Genomic DNA, 13,979 nt, shown 5'->3' with positions numbered 1-13,979 from the left:
TGTTCGTGGTAAAACTTCGTGACGTAACGTTACCATGGGTCATGGCATGAATAATCTTAGTAGACGTCTTAGATTCAGATTTGTTATAATTAATCCTTGGTATATGTGAAATAGTATAGTTTACAATTCGAAATAATAATAATAACATTTGTAGAATATAACAAATAAAATATAACATATTTTTGTTACCCTTCCTCCTCCTTTTACAATATATATATATAATGCACTAATCCTTCTTATTATTTCAGAAAATAAAATAATAAATAAATACAAATAAATAAATAAATAAAAATAAATATATACAACTAAAATAAATAAATAATAAATAACTAATAAATAAATAAATAAATAAATAAATAAAATAAATAAATAAATAAATAAATAAAATAAAAAAAAATAATAAAATAAAAAAAAAATAATAAATAAATAAATAAAAATAAATAAATACAAAATAAATAAATAAATAATAAAAATAAATAATAAAAATCAATAAATATAACTAATATACATCAAAAATAAATACCAAGAACCATAAAAAATACATAAATAAAACTCCCTACCTCCTCACTCCTCCTACATCCCTCACTCCCTCACTATCCCTCTAACCCATCATCACTCCTCCCTATTCCATCCCCTCCCATACTCATCCATCACTCCCTCCCTACCTCCCTCCATCCCTCCCTCACTCACCTCCCTCACTCATCCCTCCCTCCTCCTCCCTATCCCTCCCTAATCCTCCTACTCCTCACTCCTACCTCCTCCCTATCCATACTCTAATAAATAATAAATAAATAATAATTAAATAAATAAATAGACATCATTCCATATCGAAAGAAGGAATATAAATTAGAAGTCATATACCTAGGGCAAGGCAGTCCAAAAGAAACCTTAGGGCTTATAATTTTAGACTACCTTAATCACAGGTAGTCCAAGCTTGGTTTCTGTGGTGTCATGTTATAAGAAAATGTATGGGGATTCATCAAAAATTTCAATAAAATCATTAAAACGTGAAATAATGCCTCGAAATTTTACCCGATCATTGAGAAATAGCACTTCTTTCGCTCTGCGTGGTTATTTTTTGCTAAATTCAAAAAATAACCACACAGAGCGAAAGAAGTGCTATTTCTCAAAGATCGGGTAAAATTTCGAGGCTTTATTTCACGTTTTAATGATTTTATTGAAATTTTTGATGAATCCCCATACATTTTCTTATAACACGACACCACAGAAACCAAGCTTGGGCTACCTGTGCCTTAATTAAATATAGAATTGTAAATGAGAATATTAATAAGAAAAAAATATGATGCTCAAAAGAGAATGTACTTGAATGAGAATTAATTATTAATAAATATGAATAAATAAATTGTATTGATATTATTATTTTGCATACAATGCGCAGAATTTATCCAGGCTTTTTTATTAAAGATGTTGAAGTCAAATTATGTGTAATAAATATATTTTTAAATTATTTTTCAATGAGTAGAAGGATGATTTATTTGGAATATATGATGGAAGCAAATTCCAAAATATTGGACCTTGCCAAGAGATTGTAAATTTCCTTGTATTTGTTCTACATTTGTGTGGTCTATATTTGCTAGCTTGTCTCGCTGGATAATTATGTATTTCAATGCTCTTGTGAAAGATAGTATGAAAAACGTAGGGCAGAGTTCGAATATTAAAAGAAAACATAAATAAACCAACTTGAAAAAGATGTATATTCATAATGTTCAAAAGACCATATTCTTGAAAAAGAGGAGCAGTATGTGCATAAGGTTTTGCATTAGTAAAAAGTCTTTTAGCTAAATTACCATAATACAGATACGGGTAGACAAGAGAAAAATGCAGTTGAAACAAGGAAGTCTGTAAAAGATAAGCTCTTGATCTATAAATAACACCTTATTAGCAATGATAGTAGATGTTCTTTCCAATTACGATTTTCAACAATAAGGACCCCCAAGAATTTAATATTTGATTTTTGCTCTATGATCTTGTTATTTATTTTAATGCCATCTTCTTTCAAGTGAATTTTCCTTTGTTTAGGTTTAAATATCAAATATTTAGTTTTTTAATATTAATAGATAGTTTATTTGCAATTAACCAAATAGAAATCTGTTGAAGTTCTGTATTTATAATTTCATATAAATTATCTATATTTTAACTAACTTTAGAACTATTTATAATATTTATTAACATAAAGTATGAAGAGCAATGGACCAAGAATACTTCCTTGTGGAATTCCACATTCATGATTAGGTAATTTGAAATTTTTTTACAATATACTACTGTTTGTTTACGATCTCAGTAAATAGTTTTTTATCCATTCAAGTGCAGGACCTCTAATACCATAATATGCCGCCAATTTATGTAATGAAATTTCATGGTTTACTGTATCAAAGGCTTTTGATAAATCTAGAAAAATACATAGCTCTTATTAACCGAGTGCGAGGTTAATAAGATATTTATTATATGGCAAGGCATTGAGATCAAAAAGAGGCGAAGCAACAAAAAGTAAAGTTGACAGCGCATGTCAAACGAGAACTGCATTGGAAGGGCTTCCTGTACGTGCCAAAAGTCATGTAGTGTTTTAGTCGCTCAAAAGGCGAAGTTTTAGTTTACTTTTAAAGAATTTAGCTAAAATTTAAAGTTTTCTGAAATACTAGTTAACAAAAGTGAGGCTTTATTTTGCAAAACATATAAATGCAAAGCAAAAAAGGCATCAAAAGAAAACCTCAAGAACTCAACATGAGATTGAGAAGAAAACTGTCGTACTTCAAACTTCAAGATATTCACAACCAAGATGAAAAATACTACAGCCTTCCGCTTGTTTTTCTGCCTTTTATTGAGAAAAAAAACTCAAAAACTGTCTCCAGAAATGAATGAGAAGCTTTGGAAAATTACGGCTGGCTGATCATGGATAGCTTTCGTCAATTTTCAACGTTTTGACTGTTTGAAGCAGGCCGCCATATGCACAACGGCTGAAGCCATGAAGAAGGCACACTTTCGACTCAATTAAAAAAGGTACTGCCAACTCTCCTGTCTAAAAATACATTCAAATTCAAGTGGGGTGAAATATTACTGAAATATGGAAATACTTCAAGAGCGGATGAGCCTAGAAAACAGCTTAAAACGTTTACGAAAGAAACTACTGGCTTCTTCACCCGATCGATTCAGATAAGTTCAAACTGGACGTTGTTAGCTCACTGAAATAACAAATTTACGTTAATTCCACTTGTAAAACTATCTTTATTTCATTTACTGAAATAGCCGCTATTCACCACCCTTTACTTCGTAGTTTGACATAGTTTTAGTTTTAGCATAGTTAGTTTTTCTATTTTTTTTTCTAGTCGTACAAAATCGCTCAACTAGTGCCGTGTAGAGCCTTGATCGAAAGAGTTGTCGCTTGTATGAAAGAGTTGTCGCTTGTTTGATAAGTTTTATATAAAATGCCAGTGACTTACAGTTATCTTTAATTATTTATTGAAGGTTTCCCGACGATCTTCATCCAGAAATATATTTTTTAAATGGAAATTTGAATGTTTTAAAAGATCATAATTACGTACATTCAGTGAACCATTTTATTTTTCGGTCCGTACCGGAAGTTATGGACCGCAAATTGACCAATCATAGCGGGTGAAATTACCTTGCCATATAATAAAAAATCTTATTGAGCTACAAGTGATGACTTGTGCTGAAGTGCTTACGTAAATTATATTCCAATTATGTACAAAATATGTAATTTCGATTTGATTCCATGGTCAGAATTTGTTTTTCCTGCTAAAGTTGGGCATTATAAACTACTTCCAAAAATTGAAATAAATAGGGGTTACTCGACTTCGTATTAGAGCTATAAGTATAGGAAATCGCACGATCTCGAGTACAATTTGGAAATTAATAGACACGAGTAATGTTTTGAAAGTTCTTGCAATTGCACGAGCCTTTAGGCGAGTACAATTAAAGAACTTGCAAAACATTATTTTTTGTTTATAGTTCACTCAACAAAATTTCAGTAAAAAATGCGAAGTGACGCCATTCATCTTTGTCTATTTGGCGGCCGATTTTCAGTCCATCGTGCAACTGAAATGCATAAAAAAGATTAGTTCTTACGGCTTTAAAATTTATTTAAGCTTTTTAAGTACAAAATGATAGAAAGTAATTGTTTTGACATTGTTTTGGCCGTGTTGCCATAGCGACTTAATTCGGTACTCCTACGGAGTACAGTTAACGCTATAATTGTACTCCTCTCGACCAATCAGAGTCGAGTAATTTTGTTGAGTGTGCTATAAAAGATAAAAGACGTTTTCATGATATTTTGCTTATCAAAACATTGGAATGACGTCATCACCATGAACGCGCGCGCTCTCAATTCATGCGTAAAAAGGATGCGCGCGAACAATGGCAAACAAAATGTATTGTGTGTCATAATGGCATGGCATATATATCGTAGTCAAAGCAAGTATATTAAACCTGACACATACAACATCCTTTTTGCTGGTAGTATAGAATGTCTTTTTTATGAGGAGGACAAAATAATGAGAATCAAAAAATATCCAATAACGTTCACGTGAGTTCTTTTTATCATAGAAAGTGCAAGACCGGTTTCGATAGCTTGCTGAAGGTCATTGAATAGGGCCATAACGATAAATTACCATCGATCATCTCAGATATCATTGTTGAGAATAAATCAAATTATTCATTACGTTCATCCAATAATCTAGTTGTGCCACACTTCAACTCTAGAAGGGTGCGTCTTGCTCCAAAATGAAATAAAATGCCATTAATCTATAAGGAAACCTGTCGATTTATAATCTCTTAGAACATTATTTTCAGAAGAGTTATCATGACATTTAAAAACTTTTTTTGGTCATTACTTTTTAATCATTAAAATGAATAGTACTCCCTATTGAGACTTCAACTACACCGAAACGTCAACTGTAGCAAAATTAAACTGTTATTAAAAAGGTTACGCTCCAGCACGCGTCTTTTCCTTGCCAAATGTCACATTTGCTCAGCGTAAAAGACAAAACAAAACAATCAATTCAGTTGCCAACATTTTTTATTAGTTTTCTTTTAGCATGAATTATATTGGAATATGCTTATGCTAGGTTCACGTGGTTCACTAAGTCACGTGGCGACCGTTACCCAATTAAATGTGCAATTATAAATTAATTATCATCAGGAATTACTGTCGTTCTACTCTAACCGTGAACATTCGAGTTCAACCAATCAGATTATGAATTAAGTGAAAACAAAAGAATTCGAGTTACTTGAGAGTCTATAAAAGCTATTCAAGGAGATGAAATGGTGAAAGAGAGAAAAAAAGTTAAAAGTAAAAGAGTAAAAAAAGTATGTTTACAGAAATAAAAACTAAAATGAAATAAGCTCGAGTGTTCACGGTTACACTAAAACGACATTAAACGAGCAGATGAAGCTTAGGTTTAGATATCAAGCTTTGCCGTTTGTAAAATCGTTACTATTCTAATATAGGTTTGTGATATGAGATGTTAAACATTTCTGAGTCTACTTTCTAACTTTATCATGTACCATTAGAACCCGAAAAATAATATTCCGGTCGCAATTTCTTTTGAGTAAATTTTGTCACGTGATCACTTACAAGTTGCCTATTAAAACTGTTTCACTGAAATGCATATTGTGATCGAGTTTGCTAAGTGCAACGGCCATTCAATATGTTGATGATATTCCTGCAAGTGCCATTCTCTTTAACACTGTGTGGAATAGTGGTTATCAGACGGCTTCCATCATACACCAAAATGTGATTGCCCCCAGAAACGACGTACAAACCGCATCGCTTGGCGAAGTTTTGCAGCTTTGAAGAATTGCAATCACCGGGGAATTTAAGCTTCTTTTTTCGTTTCTCTATCGACTCTATTGCTGCATCCCTCAGCTGTTGCCACTTGTCGTAGAACTTGTTGGCACTTGGCAGGCTGGCAGCATCTGGATAGATTTCCTTCTCAAGGTCAACTAAAATTAATCAATCAATCAATCGATCAATCAATCAATCAATCAATCAATCAATCAATCAATCAATCAATCAATATATTGATCTTAAAATCGAAGCAAGACAAATGACGGTTTAACGTCCTTTGGCTATGAGGTGTAAAGACATGATATAAAGTACATACATAATTAGCACAATTATAATTTCATTATATTCCAGTATATTTCAGTATATCCCTTGTAAATAGTTAAGCCTGGTGCATTATGGTACCGTGCTGAAGTGACGTGTTGTACCATATATATTCAAACATTGTGATTGGACATTTTTCGTGATGGTTGAACGGTTCAAAGAAAAAGTTATTTAAAAGTCACGGTAACGTATGATAAGAAATATGGTCATTTAAATAATAGAAAAACAGTATGAAAATAGATCTAGACGTTCAATATGTGGATGTGTCTACTGCTTGCTAAGCGTTTTGACGTCGAAACTCCGAGATCTTTTAGATTTCAGTTCGCACTTTCTCCACCTTCGATCGAACTTCAAATATCCAAATATCCCTCGTATCGAAACTATATCGAAATATCCATTTGCAGGATATGAATATTAGGCCATTGTAAAAATTAGAGGCAAAGGAGCAATGGTTCGCTCTGCACTGTCGCGATCATCCAACAGTGGAGCAGAAGACTCGCTTGCTTCGTGACGAACAAACACGCTAATTCAGTTGTCCTTGTTTTTGTTTTTTTATAAACTCTTTCTATTTATTTGAACTAGTACCTGACAGCACTTCAAAGAAAAAACATTTGACACATTCGATGAAGCATGTGCCTCGCTTTTTCCAAAGAAAAAAAAAAAAGAAAAAAGAAAAAAATTATTACAAACATGGCTAAAATTCGTAGTGAGCTCAGAGTCAGCTCAGATGGTATGAACCAAATATTTCCATAAATAAAAAGTCGTAAGCAGTCGATAGTTTTCAGACATTGAGCAGCCAAAGCTATTCGGCGGACTTCGGCAAATTTCGTGGATCATCGCTGTGGGTCGTTGTCTATGTGACGTCATCCGAAATTTTACATCATTTACTTACACACACATTTTTATTTGCCTAATATTTCGATGGTCGGCAAATATGGACACTCGACATCATAGTGCCTACAGATTTTATAGAAGCAGAAACAAAAAGGGATTCAAGTAATGAGAATATTTTACAAATTCCTTTTCTCTCTCACCACTTTTTCCAATACGTCTTCCCGGCCACAATCCCTTCACCTCAGTTGCTATGGCAACAACTAACACCAGAACCAATATCAGAACTTTAATACTCATGGCTGTCGTCTTGGGGTGCTGGACAACTATTCTGTTAAAAAAAAGTTGTTTAAAAAGCGTAAGAGTTATCTCCTATACTTTTTGTTAGTCGTAATAATCAAGATGAAGCACTAGTGACACTCCTATTAAATAATGCTAATAATCTTCCTCTCCGGCAACGCAACTTGGGGTTCGAGTCCTGTCCGGCATGGTGTCGAATGCGAGCAGGGTTGCTTCTTGTTTCTATCCTGTGCTTCGAGGGTTTTTGTCAAGTTTTCTTCCCGTCGCAAAAATCAATTTCTAAAACAAATTCCAATTCGATCGTATGAGATATTCTCAATATATAGGGTTAACCCCCTATATATTCTCTCGCACTATAATGCGAATAAATTGACGTTTTTGTTTGCTTTCTGTTTTTATTATTATTATCATCATCATCATCATCATCATCATCATTATTATTATTATTATTATGAAAACTGAATTGTTTTTGATAATCTCAACATTTAAAAATGTTATTCGCGCTTGGTAACCACTAGAGTCTGTAGGCACTAGAGAAAAACGTTTGCGCATGCGTGCATTTCAGCACGTTTTCTACTACGAATTCCGTAGAGTTTGAGTGAGAAAACAAATGTTCGTTTTTTCCAAGTATATAGAAAAGTTTGTGAGTGTACTTCTGTCAGACCAAAATACGTTATTAACAAACACAATATGAAGGAATTCACCATGTGAAGTCCAATCTATCAGGAATGTTTGAAAGTCAAATTTACATCTGAGTTGACTAATTTTACGGATTCAGAGCATACGCAGACGTTTTTCACTCTTGTCGAGTCTGTTTACTGATTCAGAAAAAAACACTTCGTGTAATTTATTTAATTTATTTTTAATGAAAAGAAAGTTTGTACTAAATTTCTGTCGAGGTTTCGAAAGGCTACTGGACAACCATTTCTGGAATCCTTTAGATCTCGTCGGCACTCTACTGGATTTTATAGGCTAGTTAAATTTAAAGTTAAATTAGAAATAGGGATATTCGTAACATATCTCAGTTTAACTTACCAAAAGTGCAACCCAAATCGTTAATACTTGACTTGAACGTTTCTGGAATGACCTATGTGTCCGTCCGATAGTTTAGGCACCTTTCTGAGTTGCATCTAGGAGCTCACCCTTTATACCATATTTTCTAAAATGTTTTAAAATCCGGTTATTAAACCAGTTTTACTTGTAAATTGGTTTTCAGCAACGGGAGGAAGTAGGTTCTATTTATAGATCAAGATATTTTCATTCTGGGCGGGTAGAACAATTGGGTTAATCTGCATCTAAGGAACAAAAAGGGAAAGGTAAAGTTAAAGATAAAGAGCACTCGTGTAACAGCGGGATCCGAAAATAATAGCAATTCAATTGATCAGCAGCAAAACATTGAGCTTGTTGATTCGCTACACCCCGTATCCCGAGTAATATCAACTGACCAACAAAAGATGTCTTTTCCCCCCAAGTAATCAATAATGTGCTAGTCTAACAAGTAGCCCTTATAACAGCCAATAACTTTGACCAACACAAAACCAAACAGTGACTTCTTTATGGACATACAGAGGGTCATTTCGAGAGAAATTATACCGGCTGGGCGCAGGTTAACAAATGCCGACGTACCTAATGACTTCTCTCGGATATACTACGTAGTTATGTCTGCTGTTTAGCTCATTTTAATAACTTTCCTGAAGAAAAACGCCTCCTTTGTTGTTGCAAACTGCATCTCCTCTTCAGTTTTTACTGGCAAAGTCAGCTGTGACAAACTGATTTTGAACATGAAAACAAAACATATTCAAGAGAATGGTGGAAGATAGAAAAGTCCAGAGGAGAACTATATATACTGTAAACTGTCAATTAACCATATTTTTACTGGCAAACTTTCAAATTATAAGGGTTAGTATGTTGGCAATGTTTAGTCTGAACCTCGTGTCTCAGCTAATGAGAATACGAAAGCAATGGGGGAAAGGGGGGGGGGGGGGGTAGGGGTTTGGATTGGCGAATGATTTGGATATACTCTTATGACATCTCCCATCACCCATCGCAAGTACATTATATATTTTTTTAGTATTGCGTGCCTTGAAAAACATGATAAATAAACGTTCTAATAAAAGAGCACACAAATTACACAGTCATTTTTTTAAAAAATAATGTACAAAAACTGCCCAAGTTGAGGTCAAACATGAAAGTAAAAAAGCACGTTGTTTTTTGAATAAGTAAAATGAAATTATCACCACAAAATTGAAGTGTTTTGTGCTGAAGGCATCTACATTTAATTATTTCGCTTTTAACTTGAAACGAAATATCAAGAAAGCATTTTTTGATTCATGTCGGAAATTGAAAATGCCTTTGTTTATTGATAGGCCTATCAATATGCACATTGGTTCCCTTTTCTTGCTTTAGTATTGTATACTTCAAATCCGTTTATAAGTTAAAATAATCAGTGTTGGTTATTATCAAAAGGCTAAAACCGTCCTTAGAACCACACTCCTCGCCATTCGCCTACTTTCCATTCACTTAAATTATTAAAGCAGTAAATGATCGTTTTCCGTGGGTTATTTGGCGAACTATACCACGTGGGAGGCGGGTTGGGAGAAAACGGAAAAAAAATCAGTAAATCGCAAGCCGTTAGGCGAGTGTTTTCTCAACTACGATCCCGAGTAGTTTATTTCGCCAATAACCCGCGAAAAACTATCGTTTATTGCTTTTATAATATAGCCCAAGATGAAATAAACTGCTCAGTCAAATTGCGGTTTATTTTTATTTTTGTGATCAACATCTTGTTTCTCATTACTTCATTGAATAACCAATCACAAAACTTGGTATATCAATCAAATCGCTGTGATAGCTCTTCAAGCTGGATTCGTTTCGATGTCATGATTTGGCGGACTCGGGCAGTCAGATTTCTGAAAGTGCGATAGCCGTTGCTCAAACCGAGTTATAGTTGTATTTTTAGGAACGTAAATCACTCATTATTTTAGCCAACATTTTTATTTCCATTGGTCGATTTTCTTACCAAACAGGATCAGTTGACAAACGATACAATACATTAATTTTATTTAACGTGGTTAAGTACACTTAATGCAAAGTATATGTACTAAGTTTCGGGTACTGTCAGAAAAAAATAAAATAAAATAAAATTAGATAATATGATAAATAATAAATGATTTACTGTATCACGGGAAGAAATATCTCTTTTTTACAGTCCAACAACTTTTCTTGCCTTAACAAAAAGTCTCTTTTAATTTCTTTGCCACAAGGTAACCTAATCCTCTCCCTGTCTCAATCATGTCAATGCATCAGATGTCATAGTTCTCTCAAAGGAAATAGAGTAAAATAGGCAGTCAGGAAGGATAGGGCCTCTCTAGGTTCGAGCTTCGCGCAAAGTTAAAAGAGAAATTCTTAAATAATTATCACAAGGCACGGTAATGAGCTCTCTTACTTCATACTCTCTTGACATTGGATGGCTAAAAGTAGATTTTTAGAAGTTTTCAATTGCGAGGCAATGCCAGTAAAAATCAAAACATATTCGAAAATCGGTGGCCAAGTAAAAAAAAAAAAAAAAAAAAAAAAAAGGATTTTGCTCATTCTTGGTCCAAATACCACCCAAATAAACTTACTGATGTTCATTTTGAATAATTTCACTTTCATTTTGAGAAAATCGTGAAAATCGATTTTGGCCGTCGGCGCCCTCATTTCAGCATAAATCCTAAGTGAAAATGGTAGGTCTGGGAAAGACACTCGCGTATAAAGCTGAAGCAAACTAGGGAAGATCTGTTTTTGGAATATGGTAAAGGAAAATTTAATGACTTTTTTGGGCTAAAATATTACAAATAGGGGAACGCGTTCTAATAATTGAACAGGAACTTTTAACAAACTACATTTTTCGGGTTCTCAGATATTTTAAAATGTCAGTTTAAACGCCAGTCTCATCAAACAGTCCTTCTCAGGATTACATCCACCGCGGATGATCTAAATACTTCGATAAACATAAGTACATAAATATAGGCTATAAGAATATCAATATTGTCAAGTTCTATTGAATAATATGTCATGTTGAATGAATTTGTTGATATCGCTTTATAGTAAACCTGGCTCTTCAAACACTGTTCTCCTCATCGATCTTTGCTTGTTCGTGCAGAGAATACTGCTAATTATACAGTGGCGTAGCTAAAATAACAAAAACGTAGCGGCGAGAGCGCTCGCCTCTCACCAATGCGACCAGGGTTCGAGTCCCGCTGAGCTTGGTGTCGAAAGTGAGTAGAGTTGTTTGTTGGTTCTCTGTGTTTCCAGGGTTCTCCGGCTTTCATCTCTCCGTAAAAATTAACTCCTAAATTCTAATTGGAATTAAAGTGGATGAATAGCTACTCTGTAGAAATGCCACTGTTAAATACAATTTATTTTTATTTATATTTTATTTATTTATTAACCAAAAAAAGATATTTCCCATCACGTTTATTGACTATTCTTAGAAATATTCGCTTCGAAGTAATCGCTTAGAAATTGGTTACAAATTCGTGTTCACGAGCATAGTATTGATATTTCTAGTTCGGCTGTTTTGAATTACAGGACTGTCTTAAATTACAGCAGTCAACGAAAAAGAGCATGCGATTTACTGCACGTGACCGGCCGGCTCCGCCCTCTCTTTATCACTTGGCAACAAGGTGATATTGATTGGCAGCTGGTACATACTAATTGATCGGACTGTAGACCGGAATTCTATAGTAGAAGACAGCAAAGGTCCCTTGGGTAATGTCCTGAAGACCAATGGCTACTATTGCGCTTCTTGTCCATTTTGTAGGTGAGGAATCAGGACGACCAGTCACATTGGCTAGAATTTACTCTCCATCAAATCAAGTACCCGAACCACTGCATGAACAAGGCGCAGACAAGGCCACCTCAAAAGAAATAAATCAGCCAATCAAAATATTAGAAAATATCGAAAGCACTTCACAGTCAAACGAAAATTGCTTCAGGATCAGAAAGAGATTTTAATTTAAAAATGTTAAGAAGCCAATTTTCACACATCTTCTGTAACACCTAACTTCTTGATGTTCTGAATGCGCAAGTAAACTTTTTGTGTCTACTGCATATTGATAAGCAGTAGACACTACGCCATCGAGTTTACACAGATATACTTCATATTCTATTTGACTAGCGAAAAATATAGTTAAGGTAGTTCCGGACCCTTGCTACCGCGCATACATTTCGCGCATCTCCTTTTTTACCCTTTATTTGCGCTGTTTTGAAAATTGATTTAATTAATGTCAGAAGTTGAATCCTTTTCTATAACTTAACAAAGTATTTCGCTAATTCATGGAAGTTTTGAGGCAAAAATGAAATGTTTTCAAATCTAGCTTAGATTTTCATTGCCTGACTTGATCACTCTTTTGATTCAAAACAACAAATTCATAACTTTATAAAAGTAAAGTAACAAAAAATGAATTTGACATGTTATTCTCAAAATCAATTCGAAATACGTCTTACATTCTCTGGAGATTACAAAGACGATTTGACATGTTTCAGACGGAGGTTAATGTACTAGAACCCAGTCCCCCGCGGACAGGATTTGTGTTTTTTGACCAAATCAATCAATTAATCAATCAATCAATCAATCAATCAATCAATCAATCAATCGGCAATCAATCAATCTTTATTGTGCTCAATAGTTTACAGATATAAATAATAATAGTTGAAATTGCAGGTGATAAGAGCACAGCCAATTAGAAATAGCAATAGCTAATCGAGCTAAGTGGCTGAGCCATGCGGAGAAAATCTATTTGTTGCTGATTGACTAAAGCAATGGATAAGACAAGACAAGACAAAAACAAAAAACGACAAGACAAGATAAGCCGGTGACAAGACAAGACATTAGACAAGACAAAATGGGCTGTGCTCTTATCAGCTGGACTAGAAGTGAATCATAGAACTATCAATAATTTGATATTATAGAGGTTTTAAGATTTTTTTTGAAAAGGTTGCGAGTCATAGATTTGAGAGATTCTCCAATGGCATTCCATATTTTAGTACCATTAAAGCGAATATTGAATTTTCCATAATTAGTTCTCATTTTGGGAAGATAATATGTTTTTTTTTAGATGCCAATCTAGTGTTGTATTGATGTACTTCATGTATGTTTTTAAAAAAGTTTATAAACGTATTTGGTAGTCTGTTTGAATTATAGTCATACATAAAAAGAGCACTATTTGAGTATATCAAGTCTTCCAATTTAAGTATTCCTAGACTGAAAAAGAGTGGACTGGAATGAGAGTCGTAATTTGAAAAGGTAATTATTCTCACTATCTTTTTTTGTAAAGTAATAAGAGACTGAAGAGAAGTTTTATAAGTATTTCCCCAGGTGATGCAACTATAAGATAAAAAAGGGTAAATCAAAGTATGATAAAGCTGAACGAGTACTTACCGGCTTAAATAATATCTAATCTTTGAAAGGATTCCGATACTGCGTTTAATTTTTTTTGGATCTAGTCACTCATAGCTCGTCTATTAGTACGGTGACCCCCATTTTTTTCTTTTTTCTTTTCATTCGGAGCTAGATATCATATTCTTTGGATTTAGTGCGGAAAGAAAAAAAATTCATAGTTAAAATTGTCATGACTTCTTAACATTTTTACAACTACACACGCATATAACTGCGCCGAATTACAAGCAATTTCGCTTCTAGAATTAACTTTTCACACTA

The 13,979-nt window shown here is 33.8% G+C and overlaps 1 protein-coding gene across 1 annotated transcript; it reads right to left on the bottom strand.

Annotated features, from left to right (window-relative positions):
- Window positions 1-5,035: 5,035 nt before the first annotated feature.
- On the bottom strand, window positions 5,036-8,465 carry LOC116289187 (uncharacterized). Its single transcript, XM_089030159.1, has 3 exons — window positions 8,312-8,465; window positions 7,180-7,307; window positions 5,036-5,979 (listed from the first exon to the last, which is right to left on the bottom strand). Exons 2-3 carry the CDS (start codon window positions 7,274-7,276, stop codon window positions 5,663-5,665), a joined length of 414 nt encoding a protein of 137 aa, XP_088886285.1. The 5' UTR covers window positions 7,277-7,307; window positions 8,312-8,465; the 3' UTR covers window positions 5,036-5,662.
- Window positions 8,466-13,979: the final 5,514 nt, after the last annotated feature.

The sequence above is a fragment of the Actinia tenebrosa genome, unplaced genomic scaffold (genome assembly GCF_029948245.1).
Source record: "Actinia tenebrosa isolate PJP-AT-01 unplaced genomic scaffold, QUT_ActTen_1.0 PGA_scaffold0__85_contigs__length_37466705, whole genome shotgun sequence".
NCBI classification, from domain to species: Eukaryota; Metazoa; Cnidaria; class Anthozoa; order Actiniaria; family Actiniidae; genus Actinia; species Actinia tenebrosa.
Note: the sequence above shows the minus strand (reverse complement) of the source record. Positions and strands in the feature narration are given on the sequence as shown.